This window comes from Fusarium flagelliforme (assembly GCF_020744385.1).
Source record: "Fusarium flagelliforme strain FIESC 12 MPI-CAGE-AA-0113 chromosome Unknown B0J16scaffold_1, whole genome shotgun sequence".
NCBI classification, from domain to species: Eukaryota; Fungi; Ascomycota; class Sordariomycetes; order Hypocreales; family Nectriaceae; genus Fusarium; species Fusarium flagelliforme.
The window spans coordinates 81,005-102,596 of NW_025763503.1; the positions used below are offsets into that span (position 1 = coordinate 81,005).

Below are 21,592 nucleotides of genomic sequence, written 5' to 3' on the forward strand. Positions count from 1 at the left end.
TGGGATTTGCAACAATGTCACTTATCCTGAGCTTTATGTGCCAAAACGGAAGGACTACTTCAAGCCTCTACCAATGCATGCCGATGTCCTTTAATCTGGCGTTTGTGCAACACCCTGATCACGAAAGAAGTCCCGATCAACCCAACCGCCATAGCAACCATGGTTGGGTACCCTTTAGGATAGCTTGGAGCCTCCACCTGCTGCCATATAACCAGAGGCAACCATGCTTGAAACACGTAAGCCATCTGGTTCATCGCACCCGTAACAAGAGCCCTCTCCTCATTGTCATCACTACAAATCTCATGTGCCCAAGCAAACGTCAAGCCACTTATTCCACCACCAAAACCGCACAGCATAAAGCATACCCATGTAAATGCTGTAGGCACCTTCCATACTGTCAGACCCACGTAGGCTATGATCTTGACTAGACCTGAGAAGACGATGGCTGGCCAGCGAGCGCCGCGGAATAAACTGTCTGATGTCCATGCGTAGATGAGGGTTGTGATTACGCTGATGACGTCGACGATTGTCGGGTAGAGATTGACGTCCCTAATTGAATACCCTTGTGACTTCAACCACAGGGGGAACGCGGGCTGTGAGCTGCCGCCGTTGCCGTTGTTAAACAGAATATATAGCAGCACCAGAGCGTAGATGTGCCAGCTGCTAAAGATCCTCTTGAACTTGGCCTTTGTGTATGGAGCCCTTTTGGCTCTACCCTCAAGTTCCATACGCCTTTTAGCAAGGGCGATGTCCTCAGGAGTGAAATACCAGGCCCTGGTGATCTCAGGTAAGTCGGGGAGGAAGAAGAAACCAGAGATGGCGATGGGAAGCGATACAACAGTGTTAGTGATGAACAGCCACTGCCAGCCATGGTATCCATGTACGCCATCGAGATTGTGGGAGCCGGCCATCAAGTAGCCTGAGACCATAGATCCAACGTTACCCATGGCATGAAAGAGGCAAGATCGTTTGGCGAGTTCGTCTTTACGGTACCATGAACCGATGATGTATTGCATTCCTGGATAGAAGGTACTTTCGGCGAGACCGATAAAGAAGCGGAGGACGTAGAGTTGCGTTGAGTTGGTGCACTGGGTGAGGAGGATAGTGAGCACAGACCAGGTTACCTGGGTATGTTAGCTAGATGGCCAGGTAGTGGTGAGTAATTGGTAACATACCTCGCAAGCGGGAATCCAGATACTCGGCCGGATTCGGGTGAGTAGCATGTTACTGAACCTTTTAGCACAAGTCATATGGACAGTGAGTCAGAAAAGTCTTACCTTGGAATCTCTCCAATGACATATCCAATAGTCCAGCACGTCTGCATATAATTCAACTCATTCCCAAATAAGTTCATATCCTCCTTCATCCCCGACACAAATGCATTGTTGATGTTGACCTATCTTGTTAGCAATACTAAACAATTAAATATTGATTAACATACCTGATCAAGATATTTAATAAAGTATCCCAAAGAAGCCAGCGTCATGAGAGCAGCATCAAGCTTGAAGAGAAACCTGCGCTCTTCGGGAGACTTGTCGAAAGTATCCCAAATGTATGACTTCCAGCTCCGCTTTGGTGTTTCTTGCAATACAGCCACGGCTGGCTCATCTGAATCAGAAGCCTGGCCATAGGTGCCTGTGACCGTCTTAGGCGAGATGTCTTTGCTGTCGTCTGCCATTGTCGGTTTTCTATCTAGATATAGAACTAACCAGACATTTACGGCTGTCGGGACCAACTTATATCTCTTCTACGCGAAAACTTATCCGATCGGCCATTATTTAAAGCGCCGTTTCGCCATTTAAAACCTTACTCTATCAAGGAATATCATCGCACGCAAGCCGCCATGTTAACCTGTGTGGGAAGTAAACGGGTCTACACTATATGCAATGTCACCAATTCGACATATAGTGCTACAATGGTCATTCTACCTACAGATTGCGTCAACTGGCCTTATCTACTCTGATTAGCGTTGATGAGACCTAGCGCAGCAATTATATACCAGTATTAGTGCTGATGGTGGTAATATGGAGACTTTTGGTTGGTCGGTGGTACTGACGTGACCGGGACCCGTTATGCTGTGCTCGACTTTATCTACCCCATGTCGCCTCGACTGGTTTACCAGAAATGTTACTGCAAAAAAGGAAAGAATCGACAATACGGGCAAACGGTAGTTTATTTTTTATTAGCCTGTGGTCTTGGTAATTATATTCTTCGCCTTCTAGATATCCAACCATAGATACCACAATAACACTAACCTACAATCTACCTAAACTATAGTAGCTTCGATGTATAGCTTGGTATGTAATCTCTTAAACGTGCTCTGTATATCCCTTTGCGAATCTCCGCATAGATCTTGCCCTTCAAATATCAACCACTCTATCGGTTCAGCTCTAAGCTCAACCACACAAGTTAGGTCCTTTTGGCCAGGGTGATGAGCCTTCTCAATCTCTGCCTTTAGTGATTCACTCTCACTTTCCAAATCACCCTCCTCTTCAATTCGTTTAAGCCCTCTTTTCAGTAAGCCTATACTTTGTGGTGACTCTTTTGAACATTGTGTTGGAAATTCGAACCCTTCGCATAACAGTCCTTGGCCAACCATCCTATACAGGCCATCATGAATGCTTCGTCTGAACACGAGGATTAAAGAAGGCCTGTATTTCATGATTAAATCTCCTTCCTGGGCTTCATCGCAAAGCAAACCGGCTATCCTGCAACCAGAGAATAATAATTGTGCTTTATCAAGATTCTCGTCAGCGTGGAGAAAAGCTGCCTGCTCCGACACTGGATCCTTGATTGAACCCGTGGAACAATGAAGTGACGCCGATAGCTTGCCTGTACTGCTTCTGTAGAGAGGCAAAACAGAAGTTTCCCTCTTATAGGAGGCCCGGATAGGATATTTCTTACTACAGCTGCTAATCCCATGCGCACACTGCATCCTGATCCTGGCTTCAACTAGATTCTTGAGCGGCTCGTAGTCATGGTAGACCCCAAGTGCCTGCAGCACAACCCCGCAAAAGGGCGGGTCTTCGTCTGTGATGCTGATCATAAGCTCTGCTAATTCAAGAGCAGAAGAGGGCTTGTAGGCTGGTTGAATACGTGGCATACCATCGGGCCATTCAACTAGGGGAAGCAATCCATATACCCTATCCTCTGGCTTCATGCAGTGGAATAGATCTCCGACGTGGAATAGTATGGTTCCTAGCGGGACGGATTTAAGAGCATCGAACCGCATGATTGTCGTCAAGCAATGGGGCTGGGCGAAAAGTAAATTATCCCTTACTAAGCCGTGCTCATCAACATCGTCCACATTACCCTTTTTGTAGAGAAAGGAGGCAATGTAGAGGCATAGATTAATTTCAGACTTTGAGAAGCTATCACCACCACATAGGATCTCGAGGCCGTTGCCACTTCGGTCTGGTGCGGTAAACTCCTGAATGATCCAGACTCTAGTCCAGTAGCTCCGGTGCGCAAAGTCGAGGCATGCCTTGCGAAATTGAATTCAAATTTGTCTTTGGGTGTTTTTGAGCCTCTCAGATAGGAGCGTAGGAACTGTGCAATTTTCCTGTCATTGTCAGGAAGACCCCACCCGCCAGATCGAAGGTGTTCTCGGTATGCATAAAACTGTGTATGATGTATCTGTATATCGTCTAAAACGTTGCGGAGTATCGTGCTGTTGTCCGCAGCTGGGCCTATACAGGCCAACACCTTGGTCGCTTTAGCATAGATACTACCCATCATTGCTACTTGATGGCCTTTTTCATCATTATCGGCTTGGTTTATGCATATCGAATCGATCCAGAGGTATGTGGGTTCTTCAGAGCACTCGTGAGACGGATGTCGCTTGTTTATCTGCTTCAGAGCATAGAGGCAATTCTTTGTCACTTTCGTCGGGTGCTCGTTGATGGAAATGTCTTCGGTGAGGAGGCCATCTCCCCATGTGTATGAGACAGCAAAATATGGCACGATGTTGGCGACTGAATGCGTGCTGAGACACAGCTCAAGAAATGGCGCATTCTGCTGAGCTTTGACATGAACCAGTCGAATGCTCTCGGCGGGGTTGTCCAAAGCCTGGTGCTTGAATGTAGTGTTACTCATTATTACCTGAGGGTTTATTAATATTGAGTAGTAATATTTTACAGAAAGTATAGACCTACCTTGTATTATCCCTCTTTATCAGAAGGTAAAGTATGTAACCGTGCGAGAAGTTCGTTTCTTTCCAGCAAATTTACACTCTTAAGCGGAGAAGTAGGCTTTCTTCTGACGTGTCAGCAGCGTGAGGCCTGCCAGTCTCATCGCCTTAAGGGAGATAAGCAACGAGCCAAGCCAATCGTAACCGAAAGCATTGCGAAATACGCCTCAGCGTAAATGCAACAGTCTGTTTTTGTTTTGCAGCTATATGTCTTAAGTTCTAATACATGAAAGTGCAAAAGAAAACGTAAGACATCGTACCTCATCGCCACCCTAGCCGAGGATGAAATTATCTCCCTCAAGCTTTCTACAGTATTTGGACTCAATTGTCTGCCCGTACTCCCAAGCCCCAGCTACCGACGCTAAACAAACAGTGCTATGAGCTTAAATGCTTAGCGCATGGCCCCCTGGGGCAAGCCTGGGGCTTAGCGCTGTCGATGCTGTTACGCGTTGCTCGTTAGCCTCACTTTTGAAGTTTAACCTCTGTCTGAAACACATGGTTTAAATCGCCGGTCTTCTTGGCATTGTAAGTTAATATCAATCTAGTTACGAAACAAGAAAGGCTTCGCTTTGTTTGTAATTTTATGCGCTGTTGTTCATCGGGCTGTGAGTCGTGATGATAACCTGCGCCTCCCAATAGCTTAGCTTGGCGGTGACATACAGTCGACGCTAACCCGCTTCAACACCATTAAGGATCATCGCAATTTTATATACAATCGCTTTAAGACTTGTCATTTCCCCTCCAAGTCGAGAATCTACTCCCCTCCGCATCGACTCGATCTCACACAGACATCAATCTACAATGCGTATCTCTCAGTTATTTGCTGTGGCTACTTGCGTCACCAGCGTTCTGTCATGTGCAAAGCATGATAATCACTATTCGCTTAGAAACAAGAAGCGACACATTGACCCTCGCGCCGAGCCCGGAAGTAAGGACTGGGCTTATGAAGCTTCATACAACTGGGGCCGAATCAACCCTGGTAGGAACATCTTCTCTCGATTCAATTGTCAGCTTGCTAATGGTTTGCAGATTACCATCTCTGCCAAACAGGAACTCAGCAATCACCCATTCCCATCGCGCTGAAACAAGGCCTATCCCTTGAACATCTGATCAAACAGTGGGACTACCCCAACGAGATCACCGGCAACTTCTTCAACTGGGGTTACGGTCCCGCCTTCACCGTCCAAAACGAAGATGGGATCTGGACCCAAAACCCATCCTTCAGCTTTGACAACGAAACGGTCTATCTGAAGGGCTGGCACATCCACGCTCCCGCCGATCACACAGTGGAACGTCATCGCTCAAGAGCAGAACTCCATCTCGTCCACGTCAACGAACAAGGCAAAGAGCGCGCTGTGCTCGCTATTCGTCTAGACCCAGGCAATAAAGAGAATAGTTTCTTGGCACAGCTGCCTAAGATGATTGGGTTCAATGAGACGGAGACTACTGAGGAGACGACGCTGAATCACAAGTTGCTTCTGGAGAGTGTACAGTATTTTGATGAGTTTTGGACTTATGAGGGGAGTTTGACTAGTCCGCCTTGTACGGAGGGGATCAGATTCTTTATTGCGAGGCAGATTATGTTTACTAGTGTGAAGCAGATGAGGGACATCTTGGGTGCATCAACTTATAGTGCGAGAGAGGAGCAGCTGGTTTGGCGTCATCGGATTAATGTGTAAGGCAGACAGACAGCAAGTCAAGCAAGAGATGGCGATAGGTTGAAGTTAAGCACAAATACAGCACATTGGTGGAATAGTCAGTAACAACATAGTGCATTTCAGATTTGCGTGTGCAAATTCCGAAGAGCTTTTCTGTATCCGAAACATCTAATATCTCTAACAACTGCTTACTTTTCTCCTTTCATTCTGAAGCCAGTTTTTAGTTGCCAATTTTGAAGCCGCCTGGCCAGTACTTCTGGAAAATTCGCAGGGGATCGTACTTGCGAGAAATACGCAGCAACTTCTGCTTATTCTTCTCACCATATCCATCGTAAATGTCCTGGAAACCAGCGGCGTCACCCATGTAAGTGAAAGAATCGTAGACACCCGCCTTCTGGGTAGCGTTGCCGATAGCATAAGTGACATCCTCGATCCACTTGAAGATGGCATCGTTGTGCTCATCGCCGCTCCACTCAACAACCTCGGCCCAAGCGATATAAGTGCCCTTCGTCTCTGTGTCCAGACCAAGGGCGTTACCACCGGGGTTGTACTTCTTAGAGGCCTTCTCCCAGAGAGATCCAATGGGCTGCCAGTCGATGGAAAGTGCCTTGCGGTCTTCCTTAGGCAGGATCTTGTACAACTCAGGCAAAGCGTCGAAGAAGACATCGTTAGAGATTTGAACGCCCTTGAGGATCTCCTCGTAGGTCTTGCCGACGGTGGTACCGGCAATAAATTGGTCGTTAATCTTGGGCAAGACTAGCTGTCCAGTCTCATCCGAAAATTCAGCGAGCGTCTGCTTCTTGAAGGTGTTGGAGATAGTAGGAATGTCGAAGAAAGGACGGAAGCACTCTGGTTCAGCATCCGAGTCGCTGTCGTAGAAGAGAATTGCTGCACCAATTGTGGTCTCCTCGTCAACGGCGATGACTTGCGGGACAATGTGGGCAAGGGGATCGGTGTTGAGGGCGGAAAAGTTGGCAACCGCCTGCATTATTGTTAGTCAGACAAATACAAACATCTTTGTGAAGTAACATACCTTGAGGAAAGCGGGGATATCCGCAACACTGTAAACACCAGCATAGACCTGATCAGATGGGAAAGTGGCAAGTCTGAACTTGGTCACGATACCAAAGTTGTTTGATCCACCCTTGAGAGCCCAGAAAAGATCGGGCTTAGAGTCTGCAGTAACAGAGATGACCTTTCCATTTGCATCAACAAGCTCATACTCGAGAACATTGTCAGCGGCCCATCCACGCTGGTTTCCGTGGAAGTTGACACCACCAGCCAGTAGAAGGCCAGGGACACCGACGGGAGACAGACGACCTCCGGCGCATGCAAGCTTGTGCTCGCCCAAGTAACGGTAGACATGACCCCAATCCAGACCAGGTCCAACCCAAACAGACTCCTTGTCCTCGGTCAACTCAAGAGTTGTAAGGTTGGACATGACGAAGAGGGGACCATCGTTGATGTTGTTCGCGCCAGCAATAGCCATATGTCCACCACCACGCACAGCAAAAGAAGTAAAGCCAGTGCTCATCAACTTAACAGCCTCGCCTACCTGCTTGGGCTCCGTAGGGCGGAAGACACAAGCCGGGTTAAGAATCTCATTGTTAGACCAGAAATTCTGCGCCTCATACTCATAAACAGCATCTTTGGGGGCGAAAGTGTTGTTAGGAAACAAAAGCTTGAGAGCCTCACACCCTGTATCCGATTGCTTGGTAACGCATTGCTCAGATGCATGTACGGACAGAGCCGCAAGCGACAACAGGCAGATATTGGTGAACATGGTGATGAAGGAATGTGAAGAGAATGTGATTGTTGGGCTGCGCTGCAGGTTTTGTGCGGATCGTGCATCGGCTTATTATCTATTCGCGGTAGGAGATTGTCGAACTAGTTCAACTGTAGAAAAAGGGTCCCGAGGGTTGTGGGGCGAGATAATCTAAAATCTTATGGAAGGTCTAGTAAAGGCCGTGCTATAAGGCTTGGTATAGCAAAATGAAGCGGCCAGAATGCGGGTTTAATTCGGCATCTAGTGTTCAGATTATTTCTTCATGTGGGCTCTTGGCAGGCAACTTTTCTGATTCCTAATGGCGGTGAATTTGTAGTAGCCACTCTCAAGTCTGTGGTAGCCACTTCGACCATTGCAATTGGAGAAGAAACGATTTAGTTCAGGCAAAAAGAGCTCCGCAACGCGCACGGTACCTGACTTTGAGCACGGTTCTCGAAACAGGCAATCATCTCCCAAGATCTATTTAATTCCGAATCTTCAATGCCGATCCGGAAATATTCCGGGGGTCAAGTTTGTCATTCCTCCGAAGCTAAAGATCGATTATTGGACGACGACAGTTCGCCCCGGGTTTTACGAGGTCCGGAAATCGTGTCAGGGATTTGATCTGCGGGGTTTATGAAATTGTGTATTATGATCTACACAGCTAATGCCGTTGAGTCTGGCTTGACCTTGTCTTTGTTTATGAACGACTTGACCTAATCCAGTAACTAAAAGGGCCTAAAAAGAGCTTGTATTATCCTTCAGCTCAACTCTCCTAATGCTTAGCCGTACTAGATAGCTTACTATAATAAATAAAACATTGAGAGACCATGTTATCCTTTCGCTGCATCTCATATAGTGAAACCATGGATGTTCAGGAGTGCAGTAGTTAGTCCCTCCCATGATCGCCAGCCTGCATGAAACACCTGTAAGCGAATCCTTCGCGCGGCTCCCCTGAACAACCACCTCGGCATCTTCGGCTCATCTGTCTGACATGTCACAAACCATGTCAAAGCGGCAGTTCTTCATCTTGCAAAAAACGTGGTAATATCCCAGCAAGCGCAATAACGTCATAGCCAGATTGCGGGATCATCACGTACATGGTGAAAGAAACACTTCTTACGTCCAAGCGCGGCGGTACTGTCAGTTGATCCGCAGGTTAGTTCGGACGAGCACCACTCAGGTACGCTGAACAAGCATTGCCTAGAGCTTAGTTCATGTCATTCAAACGCCGGCCTTGAGACTTATATAGCTTGATCCTCCCTGACTACGTTTTGCTTTTGTTTCGAGAGAATTGTGTTTTGGTGTTGACACAGCCTGCCGGATCATAACGAAATCATGTCCACAGAAAATGGAGTCATGTTTCCCATGGACCCACCGCCTGGAGTGGTCCGTGATATCAACCAGGTTCCTGCCGATGCTCCCCTTGTAATTGTCACGGCCATCTTCTTCCCACTTGCGACGATATGTATGGGCATTCGAGTTTATACAAGAGCAGCTATCGTATGCAAGCTCTCTTTCGATGATTGTAAGTTACCTTGTATCTGTGGACTTCACTCGCTAACTTGAATAGATCTTATGATGCTCTCTTGGGTATGTTCGGCCTTTGGTCTAAGGATTTGTGGAGATTCTAACAGTTGCCTCAGGTCTGCAATGTTCTTCTCGTGGGCTTTACACTTAATAGTATGTTCTGAACTCAACCAAATCTACACATGACTTACCAATTTAGTGACCAACTACGGAATGGGAAAACATCTATGGAACGTCCCTTTCACACCAGATCTATTCCCCCACTTCTCCCTCAACAACCTTCTCGCAGCCATCTTCTTCTGCGCAGCTACCGGCTTCGCAAAGGGCAGCATCCTAATCTTCTACCTCCGAATCTTCCCCATGAAAGCAGCCCGAATTGTCATCTGGACCGCCTTCGCCTTCATCATAGGCTACTCAACCGCCTCAGTCTTCGTCAACATCTTTTCTTGTAACCCTGTCCGAGGCTCTTGGGATCCTGTGGCGATGGCAACGGCAAAGTGCATCAACAGACCAGTATTCTACTTCTTACAAGCCGGACTAGGAATATTCGCAGATATTCTCACTGTCATAATTCCTCTTCCGTGGTTGAAGACTCTTATGCTACCCAAGAAACAAAAGATCGGAGTTGGTGTGCTTTTAACCATGGGTGCATCGTAAGTTCCCCAGCTTCGCTTATATACTCTATCTAACCGAAGCAGCGTTTGCATCATCAGCGTCATTCGGTTGCAATCTCTCAGTGTTTTGCTCAACAACCCAGATTTGACTCGTAAGTCTGAAGTTCGCTTACTTTTCGGACCGAACTAACGAGATTAGATAACACGGTCTTGGCATTGATGTGGTGCATTCTAGAATTGAACCTCAGCATCATCGGGGGTTCCATGGCTACTATCAAGCCTTTTCTTAGAATTGCTATTCCTCGCATGTTCAGCTCTGCTTATGGAGCGAGTGCGAATACTGGACCTGGTATTCATCTTGAGTCAAAGGACAGGACTGGGTTCCAGCGTTCCACGGGGACAAACTCGAAAGCACCACAGATTAGTATGCATGCGTATGCAGAAAGCAGTGAGGAGCTAGTTGCGTGATGAAGTATTTGAGATTCTTAGCAGAAATAAGCATTAATATTAAAGTATTACCATTTGAACTAGCCATGAGGTTGATTGCAGTAAGCAGCCGCTAACGCAGCCCTACCTAAATTCGCAAACCTTGATTCCTTTTCGGATTATGTTCAAGAATGTGGATTGTCTCATCAACCAATGAATTCGATTGATTATGACGGTTGTCTTAAGCTACGGCCATTTTTTCCCTTGGCGTACGCAAAGAGACTCGGCATCGCGGCAGCAAAGTCGTAAGCCAAGGCGCCGCAGGGGTAAACTGGAGCTTTTACTCCGTAGATAGTGGGTTAACTTCATGACGCGACAGTCACCCAATGCCATACAATAATTGAAGGATTGATTGAAACAGGATATCTTTAGACCAATCGCGTGCAGAAGAGAGTTTTTGTTACTGCCGTCATCATTGTGTTGTCGGGCGGGCGCGTCGATCATGGTAATGACTCGACTCAGATGACGACTTATACATGTCATGAGTTTGCACGAGTTACAGTATGACGTTCTCGGCCATTAGAATCGTCATTACACAAACAAAATAAACCTGCTATAGAATGTTACTTTGTAGGATATATATATTCTGCTTTAGACAGCCAAGAGAGCCACAGCTTGGCCATCAATCATCATCCTCACCTCATTCACCATGGCGTACCACGACAACACCGCATACAACGACTACGGCAGCACGTCTGAGCGTCCAACGGGTCTCTTGACTCGCTTCGTCCCCGATAAGCTCAAGCACTCGGGCCTCTACCGTTGGTTGCTCCGCTTGACGCGCATTGGACAATTCCTCTCCTCTGTCATCTCCCTTGGTCTTTTCTCCGCTCGTCTTAAGAAAGTCTGGAACATCGTCAATGTCATCAAGACACGTCGCGGCGTCAGCGCTGCCTTTGGCGCGGTTGAAGGTATCCTCGCCGCAGCTGTCTTGTACACTCTTGTCGGCATGATCCTTTCTCTGCTTCTCAAGGGTGGTGGCCCTAGATGGCTTCGCTGGTTGTGGGTCCTTTTGGATATTGCCTTTATTGGAGGTTTCATTGCTGTTTCTGTTCTTACGCGACCTAATGGCGGCCCGGCTGGCCCTGGACGATGTTATGATGCACGGGGTATTTCTGGTGTCTTCCAGGATAATTCCGATACCACGGATGATAACTGCAACTTGCCCTGGGGTACCTTTATTCTCGCTATTCTTAGCACGTAAGTCACTTTCTCACTTGATCTTGAGATTTTATAAACTAACCTCTCTAGTGTTATGCACTTTATCACTGCTGCCTTCCACGAGGTCCGTGAGCGCCGCAGGGAGCATCACGTCGAGAAGCACCCTGAGCCTGTTCACGAAGACCCTTATGTCCAGCAATCCCACGTTCCTCAGCCCCATGCTCAGCAAGGTTATCCCGCACAGCAGAACGTTCAACCTGGCCATGTCCAGCAGGGCCACGTTGGCAACAACAGGGCGGCCTACTAAGCTCCTCACATTGAAGTGAAGACTTATCGGACAAAATAACACCGTTTCAATCACGAATTGAAACTATAAATGACAATACTGGCTTTTAATACCATGTACAAATACTTATCAAGAGAAGGAGGTGTTGGTAGGGTCTTGGAAGCTGAAGGAAGTTGAACTGGGGTGGATACCATGATGGAGGGGATGATGAAAGAAGGATATAGAGCACATAATGACCTTAATGTATATTGGAAATTGTTTCTGTTTGATAATAACTATCGAGTTAGATCCCTGCATAACATCCTCTGTGAATTAGTTCAATTAGGTGGTTGGCATGTTGAAGTGAAGGTTGGTGAAGGAGCGCCTTGCGATCAGATAATGAAGATGATAAGAGATAAAGATAAGGGATGAACGATAAACGATAAGGGATTTAGTTGCATTCGGATGCTAGAGCGGGGCGTCTTTCTGTTTAACGTCCAATTGTATGGCAGTAACATGCAAATTATTGCTACTTTGGGCTAGATTCATCTCGGGTAAGCGCTTGAAAACGGCGACATTAGAAGAATGGAACGATTGTGGCCAATCACACTGCTGTCTTTTCAACGGAACACTCTTCAAGATTTCTTTAATAATTGTGTTCGCGATTCAAGTTACAATCTTCAATAAATTCCAACATCGGAATGCAACACCAATATTCACCTTTTGTGTATATCTCAACATAATTCAATAAAGTACAGAAATTTAATTAATATTATGATCTATGTTAACAGATCCCTTCATCTAGTTTCTACACCAAAATACTCAAACAATACTTTTCCTCCAGGGTAGCTCTGTCGCGACTGAGCGCATGGAGAAGTCGCGTCTGGAAAGAGCGGACTCGGTCCGGTCCGGTACGTACCCCTGCCCAGGACGGACATGCTCCCCGCGCAATCAGAGCCGGATTTAACTCCATGGGGAAATGTTCGGAATTGTATCATGACGATACGCGGGGATAAAGATAACAACGTATAAAACACCATGATTCAACAATCCAATTCACATATAAACAGCGTTCCTTGAATTCATCTCTATCATTTTGTGCGTCTTTCAGTTATTTCAATGACCAAGATGACTCTTCTCTCATCAAGCCCCAAAGCTGCCCGTACGTCCCCTGTAACAACCCCAGCCCTTGATACTTACTGACATACCCAGCAATCGTGGTCAACGGGACTTCCTTCGCCCTCAACGGCAAAAATGTCTCGTACCGTTTCCACGTCGATTCTGAAACGGGAGATCTTCTCCTAGACCACTTCGGCGCCCCAGTAACAGAAGACCCCATCGCCCAAATCAAGTCCAACGGCGGCGGCTGGTCCACCCAAGCCCATCTCCGCCGTGAATTTCCCGACCTGGGCCGAGGCGACTTCCGCACCCCAGCAGTCCACATAAAGCACGTAAAGGGCTTCACCGTGTGTGATTTCAAGTACAAATCTCACAGCGTCATCAAGGGTAAACCTGCTCTTGAGAAACTTCCTTGTACTTTTGGTGCAGAAAAGGATGTTGAGACGCTTGTGGTAACGTTGCAGGATGAGCATAGTTCTGTGACGGCTGAGTTGAGTTACTCGGTTTTTCCTATGCTTGATGCTATTGTGAGGAATGTGAGGGTTGTTAATAATAGTGATGATGAGATTGCTGTTGAGAAGTTGGCTAGTTTTTCTGTGGACTTTCCCAATGAGGAGTATGAGATGTTGCAACTGCAGGGAGAGTGGACTAGAGAGTGCAACAGAACTCGCCGAAAGGTTGAGTACGGAACACAAGGGTAAGTCCACATCACCTCAAGCAATTTCTTCGACTAATGATGTGCAGATTTGGAAGCACGACTGGATACTCCTCTCACTACCACAATCCCTTCCTCTCAGTCGTATCCCCCACAACAACAGAATCCCACGGCGAAGCCTGGGGTTTCTCCCTCGTCTACACAGGCTCCTTTAACGTCGAAGTTGAAAAGTCCCATCAAGGCCTCACCCGGGCAGTCATCGGCATGAACCCCTGCCAACTCTCCTGGCCCTTGAAACCCGGCGAGACTCTCCAATCACCAGAGTGCATTTCGGTCTTTTCCAACCTCGGTATCGGTGAAATGTCGCGCAAGTTCCATCGCCTCTATCGTCAGAACCTCATTCGAAGCAAATACGTTTCCCAGCCACGACCAGTCTTGTTGAATAGCTGGGAAGGTCTTTACTTCAATTTTGACGAGAAGACGATTTACAAACTTGCGCAGGAGACTGCCAAGTTGGGCGCCAAACTGTTTGTCCTTGATGACGGCTGGTTTGGGGATAAATATCCTCGTGTCGATGACCATGCTGGTTTGGGCGATTGGGTTGCCAACCCCAAGAGATTTCCCAACGGACTGGGCTCTCTTGTGGATAGTGTCAAAAAACTCAAGGTTGCTGATTCTGAAGAGAACTTGCAGTTTGGTCTGTGGGTTGAACCTGAGATGGTCAACCAGAAATCTGAGCTCTACGAACAGCATCCCGAGTGGGTTCTTAGCGCAGGAACATACACACGCAGTGAGACCCGTCAACAACTCGTCCTCAATGCAGCCCTTCCTGAAGTCCAAAACTACATCATTGATTCAATGACCAAGATCCTTGAATCTGCGCCTATCAGCTACATCAAATGGGACAATAACCGTGCCATGCACGAAAGCCCCACGCCAAACAACCACCACGCTTACATGTTGGGTATTTACCACGTCTTCGAGGTTCTAACAACTCGCTTCCCCGATGTTCTTTGGGAAGGCTGCGCTTCTGGTGGAGGCCGTTTTGATCCTGGTATCTTGCAGTACTTCCCTCAGGTCTGGACGTCTGATAACATGGATGCTTATGATCGCATTCATATTCAGTTCGGTACATCGTTAGTCTACCCACCTTCAGCGATGGGCGCACACGTCTGTTCTGCCCGAAATGATGTCACAGGACGATCCCTACCCATGCGCTTCAGGGCTCATGTCGCCATGATGGGCGGTTCCTTCGGCTTTGAGCTCGATCCTGATCACACACCCGAGGAAGACAAGGCGCAGATCCCAGAGCTCATCGCTCTTGCGGAGAAGGTCAACCCTATTATCATCAACGGTGATTTGTGGCGCTTAGTCTTGCCTGAACACTCCAACTTCCCTGCTGCCATCTTTGTCTCGGATGATGGAAGTCAGGCTGTGCTTTTTGCGTTCCAGATTAGATCGACTACTGTGACGAACTATCCTTTGTTGAGATTAGCTGGTCTTGATCCTGCTGCGAGGTATAAGCTTGATGGTGGGGATGTTTATTCAGGTGCTACGTTGATGAATGGCGGTATTCAGTATCGATTTGGTACAGATTATGACAGTAAGGTGGTTCTGCTGGAGAGGGTTTAATCTGTGGTATAACGAACTTTTAAAATAAATTAAAGAAATGCTATGGGAGTATCAATAGTGGAAATGAATTTGGAAATAAGACAGAGGTCCAATCTGTGTCAGTAGACTCAATCAAAAGACAACCCAATATCAGGATCGAACGCCTCACAAGTTATAGTGCCATCATCCCAAGTAGTCGTCGCAACTGGCGTACTCAAATCCAACAAGTCAAGACCATTCTCAGGCACCCAAGCCAAAGACTCAACAGAACTCTCACTCTCCTCCGAAACCTCCTCAACAATCGCATTCCTTGCATCACCAAGCATGTCCCACTGCAGATCAATATGTGCATTCGGATCTGACAACGCAAATAATGTCTCGGAGTGTTTAAGCAAATTGGGAAGTAGATGTGATTGTGATCCTCGGACAGTGGACAAAGCGTGGATAACTACCGAGAGTAAATCTCGAGGACCGTTATCGAGAGCGTTGTATGACCAGCCTGGTAGTTGCGCTGTATCAGCAAGACTGACTCCGACATCAAACAATTTCTGCTCCTAGAGAAATGTCAGTAAAACTCAATGAAGAAGTATATGTGTCTCACCATCCCAATACCATGACAATCCTTAGACTTGGTCCCCACAGATCCTAAAGCAGCCATAATAATCTTTCCCGCATCCATAGGCAGGGCAGGCGGAAGCAACAATCCAAATCCAGAAGCAGAAGAAGGATTCTGCCCAAACGCTATCCTCCACATCGAGATCCGAAGCCACTGCTGTGTAATTAGCGTGTCGAAGCGTTGGCTCTCAATGATGGATTGTTCAGGCTGGACGCTGCATAATTTATCGTTGATGGTGTTGACGAGTTTTAAATCTTCGAACCGGCGATCATCGTTCTCTGGTTGCCATTCATATAATGAGTATGGAAGGGATTCGAAGAGGCGGATGTGGTTTATGAAGTCGTGCATTACGACGGGGCAGTTGGAGTCGACTACTTGGGGTTTGTTGACGGTGCTTCGGAGCATGACTGATCTTCGATGTTGGAGAGCAAAAGTTCTAAGTCTGTCAGCCTCAATTACAATAGTTGCAGGAATTGGCTGACGTACCGTTCTGTAACGAACAAGAGCCAGAATACGCGTCTCCTCTTCTCGCGTTCTTCATCGGGTAGCCCGTAATACCCAGACTCCCGAGTAAGATCAAGGGCTTGAGCAAGGGTAATACTCTGATTGAGATAAAACCACGCATGCCGCGAATCGTTCAGATTCCCATAACTCGCAAAAAGGAAAAAAGAAACGAGGATAGAATCCAGACTCGTATCATCAATCACACTATACTCCCGAAGGCAATTCTCAGCAAGCTTCACCAAGACATCCCCATCCAATTGAGGCTCGGGTGGAATCTCAGCATTGAGTTCATTGTCAGAACCATCAATGCGTTTGTCGAGTCGAAGCTGCATTCGTGTAGCAGCGCATATCGCTAGGATGAGAGCGTATCGTGATGGTGGCAGTTCGTTTAGGCGGGCTGCGTCGGCGAGGATGTCATCGTCGACGACTGGCATTATTGGGTAGAGAAAGCGCTGGAAGAGTTGGATGTGGGCGGTGAGGGATTGGGACATGCGTTTGCAGAGGTCTTCTGTTTCGAGGATTGAGTCATTGGATAGGATTGGGATGTCTGGTCCAATGTGTTGAGTGTCGTCTAGATCTGGTTGTGAGATTGGAATTGTCCCTGGCAATGGTTGTTGTTCTTGTGCCTGAGTCTGTTGTGTCTCTGCTTGTGACTGTGCCTGTGTTTGTGTCTCTGTCTGTACCCATGTCTCTGTTTGTGCTTGGGACTCGGACTCGCTTCTGCTCGGCCCAGTCTCCCTCGGCGTAACAATCTGAAACTGGAACCCATCACCCCCAAGACCCTGTCTCAACTGCGCCTGTCGTCTCCCTTGACCCTGCTTTGGACCTTTCCTCCGAATACTATGCCGATACTGACACCGAAGATCCCCGATGCTACAATTCCTGCAAGGCAAGCCACGATCACACTTGACCTTGCGGAATCGGCAATTATCGCAGACTTGGCTGCGCTTTTCCTGTACGGTAGTAGACATTATAATTGGGCCGTTGTTTGTGGTTTGCTTAATGGAGATATAGTCGGCCGATGCGGGCGTCATTTGCTTTTTGCTACCTTCCTATTCTCGGTCCGATGAATACAGCGGGGTTACATTGACCAATCCAAAGCCAGAAACCATCGTCGCATCAAGCCGAGGGCTAAGCTTTTCATCAGGAAGGTCCAACTGGACTTTTCCTAATGGGGTAATTTTCGGATCGTCAGAGAGTCAAACGATCAACTCTCCCCACGGGGCGAATTCTGCATTCCCCATGGGGATGAGAAGCAGGAGACGGTGAACTAGGAAATAGATCCGAAGTGATTCTCCATTATATAACCTCACGATGCGACCCTGATACAGCCAAGATCATCAGAATCAATCTGCATCTGCATCTCAATCACTATCACCGACAAGATGGGCAAAGAAACTCTCGATACTTCTGTCTCTCATGCTGAGGACTACGATGTCGAAGCACCCCGCAAACCAGCTCAAGATACCACCGATCAAGCTCGTCTCGGCGCCGAAGCTGAACACAATCTTCCTCCTCTCCAAGCCGTCCGCAAATACCCATGGACAGTAGTATGGTGTCTCGTCGTCTCCATGTGCGTTGTCATGGAAGGCTACGATACCAACCTGCTCTCCAACTTCTACGCCTACCCTGCTTTCGCGAAGAAATACGGTCACTGGAATGAAGATACAAACAACTACCAACTTTCTGCTCCGTGGCAGGCTGGTCTTGGTAATGCTGCAGGTGTCGGTGCGTTCTTTGGAACACTTCTGAATGGTTACCTTGTTACCAAGTATGGCCACATCAAGGTCCTCATTGCTTCTCTCGTTGCACTGAGTTCTTTCATCTTCATCGTTTTCTTCGCGCCCGATACAAAGGTCCTTCTTATTGGACAGATCCTCTGTGGTCTGCCCTGGGGTGTCTTTGCTACCACCGCGCCTGCCTACGCCTCAGAAGTCCTGCCCATGTCTCTTCGAGTCTACATGACTAGTTGGACAAACATGTGCTTCATTATTGGACAGCTCATCTCAGCTGGTGTCATGGCCGGTCTCGTCAACAAGCCCGCACCCTGGGCATACCGCATTCCTTTTGCTCTGCAATGGTTCTGGCCCGTTGTCTTAATCCCCATCCTCTGCTTCGTTCCCGATACACCTTGGCACCTCGTTCGAGCCGGCCGCCACGACGACGCTCTCAAGAACCTCCGACGCCTTCGACCCAACGCTACCGAAGAAGAACTGAACGATGCTCTCGGCCTGATCGTCTACACCAACAATCTCGAGGAGAAGCTTTCGGTCGGTACTTCATACAAGGATTGTTTCCAAGGCTTTGAGCTTCGCCGAACCGAAATCGCTGTTGTTGTCTTCGCTGGTCAGGTCCTTTCTGGTCTGAACTTTGCCTACAACTCTACATACTTCTTCCAGCAGGTTGGCCTTGACACAAACACGACCTACCACCTCAACGTCGGAGGAAACGGAATGGCTCTGTTCGCGACTATTATCTCTTGGGTCGCCATCATGCCCTACATCGGTCGACGAACAGCCTACCTGTACGGTATGTTCACTATGGCTATTGTCCTCTTCATTATCGGCATCCTCAACACCCGCACCGAGAACAACACTATCGCCATGAGCCAAGCAGTCCTTACCCTCGTCTGGACATTCGTTTTCCAACTCTCAGCCGGTCAGCTGGGTTGGGCCCTCCCCGCCGAAATTGGTTCTACCAGACTCCGACAGAAAACCATTTGCTTGGCCCGTAACGGTTATGCTCTCACCAGTGTCGTCGCTGGTGTTCTTCAGCCATACTTCATGAATCCTACCAAGTGGAACCTCAAGGGCTACACTGGTTTCATCTGGGGAAGCACTGCTTTCTTGACCTTTGTTTGGGGATACTTCCGTCTCCCTGAGACCCGAAACAGAACCTTCGAGGAGCTTGATATTATGTTTGCTAAGGGTGTTTCTGCGCGCAAGTTCAGCTCTTACAAGGTTGATTCGTTCAATGAGGCGCATGAAGCTGTCCAGCAGACTGAGGCCAAGGCTTAGTAGTAGAGCTGGGTATCATGAGAAATGGTGAAGGTGATGATGATTTATGCTATCTAGGATAGGGCTTGGGCGTTGATTTGGTGGAAAACAGTTTGGTTAAAACGGCTCCACACTATCTTTAATACAATGAGTTCATCGTATAATACTTCATCTCTGATGTGACTGTAGAGTCATTCGCCAATCAATGATCAGCCTCAGGTACATCGCTCTCTCCAATAGTGATTCTAGGCCCTTCAAAGTTCTTCCGTCCGTCAACAATCCACTGAATAAGCGAAATAACAATGATGACTCCAAAAGCAACGACACAGTAATTCATGGTAGTTCCATCCACAGGCAGCGCAGGAGGAAACAAGAAAAGAACCGTCGTGACAATAGTATAGACCAACCCAATGATGTTTGTCGTCCATCCAAGCCAATTAGGCAGCTTGAAGGCTCCCTCAGGCAACTGTGATCGTCCCGTGCAAACATGCAGAGCAATGGGTATACCGTAACTCAAGCCCAAAGCCACCACAGACGACGCAATGATGGCGTTGAAAGCGACAGTCGAACCAAGGTAAATGCACCCAAACACGACAACAATAACGACATTCAGGTAAAGCGCGTTCATGGGAACACCAAGCGTCGGATGAACCTTCCACCAGATACGCGACGCAGGAAGCCCACCATCTCTCGCGAAAGCAAACATCATACGAGATGAAGTTGTCATGACGGCGATCGCAGCAAAGACCAGACAGAGAAGAGGAAACATGAGAAGGCAGATAGCTCCGACTTTGCTGTCTGTCGCAAGATAGAAGATCTCAAGTAAAGGTCCAGCAGTAGATCCAATTATTCTGTCTGCATTTCCGATGCCGCCGGAGACGAACAGTACCACGATGAGGAAGAGGAAACCCGTTGAGATGCCGATGTATTGGCAGTACAGCATAATCTTTGGACCTTCCATGGCGGCATTCGGAATTTCCTCAATCATATGGGCCACGGCATCGAAACCAGTGAGACCAAGACCGCCTTGAAGAAGGCCAAGAAGCCAAGCGATTCCATCAGGCCAACCCGTAGTATTGATGAAAGTCGCAAACACGTACTTGGCAGTAGCATACTCAGGCGCTGCACAAGCAAGCACAGTAATAGAAATGATGAAGAACCCAGCAATACTCCAAACGAGCGCCAGGCCATTAATTCTCGGTAGGAGCGAGTGCATAAAAGCATTAGTCGCAAAAGCAATAAACGCGATACCAAGATAGATCAAGAACTGATGCCATCTCTGAAACGCATAGTCAGGATGAAGAAGTGAAATAATGTTGATGATAAGGGTACTCGACAACGAACAATTCGTCGCAACAAGACAAGCCCAACCACTAAGATTTATCCACCCTGTAATCCAAGACAGAGGAATCTTAAGTGAAGCAGGCGCAATGGTAGCAACCCAATGATATTGACCTCCGGATGTTGGTTGTGCAGATAGAAATTCCGCAAGACTGGCTGCGAGGGATAAATTGCAGATACCAGCTGTGACAAGACCCCAGATAACTGCAACTGGGCCACCGGAAGGGAGAGCGAGGGAGAGCGATGCTGCGAGGGCGGTCCAAGAGTTGAGGATTGCAAAGGCGAGGCCTAGCATTGTCCAGCGGCTGAAGTTGCGCTTGAAGGACTGGGAGTGACCCAGTTGGGCGAGTTGATAGTCATCGATGTTGGTAGTCTCTTTGATACTCATTTTGACATGATAATTAAACAAGATACTGCCAAGAAAAGAATATGTGATGGGGATAAGCTTACACTTATACTTATCTCTTAATATCGGACTTGACGGATGCAGCACGTGCCGTGTTCGCCGACGCTAACGGATTGCAATCGCGGGGAAGATGCCTCAACATCTGATTCGATAGTTTCAAGTCACTAGACCTATCTAATTGGCTTGGTATCCACCGTTATCAAAACGCGCGAAGGGTGAGAGATAATGGCTGAGATGGACGCCGCTTATTGGCCTGGATTGACGAAGGAGCTGCCTAATTGATCGTGACAAAAAGTGCTAGTTAACTACCCAATGCGGTATCAATTTGGAGACTGAGATATCTCGTCATTCGCACGAGAGAGGTTTCAACCAGTAGAATAATGTATCGATTGTAAGCATGCCTAACCATTCAGGCAAGCTCTAAAAGTGAAGTTTCATGGAAGAGATCATACGATCAGCCGTCAATAGGTGGAGTAATTTGACGTTTCAGAGATTTCGAGCCTGGCAAGGGTCAATAACATCCATCCCATTGGTCCGACTGCTAACTTACTCCTTGTGGTCCTTCTTACTACACTTGTCAGCTGCCTTTAATTCAGCCGCTTCCCTCCATTCAGTGGTGCAGTTCCTCCAAAGATCCTCTCCAGCACTCTTACCTTCAAGGGCCTTTCGCTCAGCC

At 47.7% G+C, this 21,592-nt stretch overlaps 10 protein-coding genes across 10 annotated transcripts; 5 read left to right on the top strand and 5 right to left on the bottom strand.

Annotated features, from left to right (window-relative positions):
- Positions 1-59: 59 nt before the first annotated feature.
- B0J16DRAFT_351835 (major facilitator superfamily domain-containing protein) lies at positions 60-1,678 on the bottom strand (the record flags this gene model as incomplete). The annotated part of the gene is made up of 4 exons (XM_046129239.1): positions 60-1,124; positions 1,176-1,227; positions 1,278-1,396; positions 1,442-1,678. 4 exons carry the CDS (start codon positions 1,676-1,678, stop codon positions 60-62), a joined length of 1,473 nt encoding a protein of 490 aa, XP_045987977.1.
- Positions 1,679-2,215: 537 nt separating this feature from the next.
- On the bottom strand, positions 2,216-4,372 carry B0J16DRAFT_365705 (heterokaryon incompatibility protein-domain-containing protein). Its single transcript, XM_046130045.1, has 3 exons — positions 4,155-4,372; positions 3,313-4,101; positions 2,216-3,253 (listed from the first exon to the last, which is right to left on the bottom strand). The coding sequence occupies exons 2-3, from the start codon at positions 4,093-4,095 to the stop codon at positions 2,267-2,269; spliced, it is 1,770 nt and encodes a 589-aa protein (XP_045987978.1). The 5' UTR covers positions 4,096-4,101; positions 4,155-4,372; the 3' UTR covers positions 2,216-2,266.
- Positions 4,373-4,943: 571 nt separating this feature from the next.
- Positions 4,944-6,042, top strand: B0J16DRAFT_408096 (alpha carbonic anhydrase). The gene is made up of 2 exons (XM_046132999.1): positions 4,944-5,168; positions 5,219-6,042. Exons 1-2 carry the CDS (start codon positions 4,991-4,993, stop codon positions 5,866-5,868), a joined length of 828 nt encoding a protein of 275 aa, XP_045987979.1. The 5' UTR covers positions 4,944-4,990; the 3' UTR covers positions 5,869-6,042.
- A 1-nt stretch (position 6,043) lies between these two features.
- On the bottom strand, positions 6,044-7,890 carry B0J16DRAFT_295000 (uncharacterized protein). The gene is made up of 2 exons (XM_046124405.1): positions 6,881-7,890; positions 6,044-6,829 (listed from the first exon to the last, which is right to left on the bottom strand). The coding sequence occupies exons 1-2, from the start codon at positions 7,628-7,630 to the stop codon at positions 6,068-6,070; spliced, it is 1,512 nt and encodes a 503-aa protein (XP_045987980.1). The 5' UTR covers positions 7,631-7,890; the 3' UTR covers positions 6,044-6,067.
- A 910-nt stretch (positions 7,891-8,800) lies between these two features.
- Positions 8,801-10,256, top strand: B0J16DRAFT_408098 (uncharacterized protein). Its single transcript, XM_046133000.1, has 6 exons — positions 8,801-9,140; positions 9,186-9,205; positions 9,259-9,295; positions 9,342-9,795; positions 9,841-9,908; positions 9,956-10,256. Exons 1-6 carry the CDS (start codon positions 8,951-8,953, stop codon positions 10,222-10,224), a joined length of 1,038 nt encoding a protein of 345 aa, XP_045987981.1. The 5' UTR covers positions 8,801-8,950; the 3' UTR covers positions 10,225-10,256.
- A 612-nt stretch (positions 10,257-10,868) lies between these two features.
- On the top strand, positions 10,869-11,710 carry B0J16DRAFT_390248 (uncharacterized protein; the record flags this gene model as incomplete). Its single annotated transcript, XM_046131855.1, has 2 exons — positions 10,869-11,442; positions 11,494-11,710. Exons 1-2 carry the CDS (start codon positions 10,892-10,894, stop codon positions 11,708-11,710), a joined length of 768 nt encoding a protein of 255 aa, XP_045987982.1. The 5' UTR covers positions 10,869-10,891.
- A 965-nt stretch (positions 11,711-12,675) lies between these two features.
- B0J16DRAFT_390250 (Melibiase-domain-containing protein) lies at positions 12,676-15,074 on the top strand (the record flags this gene model as incomplete). Its single annotated transcript, XM_046131856.1, has 3 exons — positions 12,676-12,830; positions 12,881-13,484; positions 13,532-15,074. The coding sequence occupies exons 1-3, from the start codon at positions 12,788-12,790 to the stop codon at positions 15,072-15,074; spliced, it is 2,190 nt and encodes a 729-aa protein (XP_045987983.1). The 5' UTR covers positions 12,676-12,787.
- A 107-nt stretch (positions 15,075-15,181) lies between these two features.
- On the bottom strand, positions 15,182-17,144 carry B0J16DRAFT_376825 (fungal-specific transcription factor domain-containing protein; the record flags this gene model as incomplete). The annotated part of the gene is made up of 3 exons (XM_046130794.1): positions 15,182-15,607; positions 15,655-16,105; positions 16,156-17,144. The coding sequence occupies 3 exons, from the start codon at positions 17,142-17,144 to the stop codon at positions 15,182-15,184; spliced, it is 1,866 nt and encodes a 621-aa protein (XP_045987984.1).
- A 252-nt stretch (positions 17,145-17,396) lies between these two features.
- On the top strand, positions 17,397-19,323 carry B0J16DRAFT_325844 (MSF superfamily transporter). Its single transcript, XM_046125915.1, has one exon. It carries the CDS (start codon positions 17,559-17,561, stop codon positions 19,188-19,190), a length of 1,632 nt encoding a protein of 543 aa, XP_045987985.1. The 5' UTR covers positions 17,397-17,558; the 3' UTR covers positions 19,191-19,323.
- On the bottom strand, positions 19,281-21,197 carry B0J16DRAFT_189 (amino acid/polyamine transporter I). Its single transcript, XM_046122763.1, has one exon. The coding sequence runs from the start codon at positions 20,896-20,898 to the stop codon at positions 19,372-19,374; it is 1,527 nt and encodes a 508-aa protein (XP_045987986.1). The 5' UTR covers positions 20,899-21,197; the 3' UTR covers positions 19,281-19,371.
- Positions 21,198-21,592: the final 395 nt, after the last annotated feature.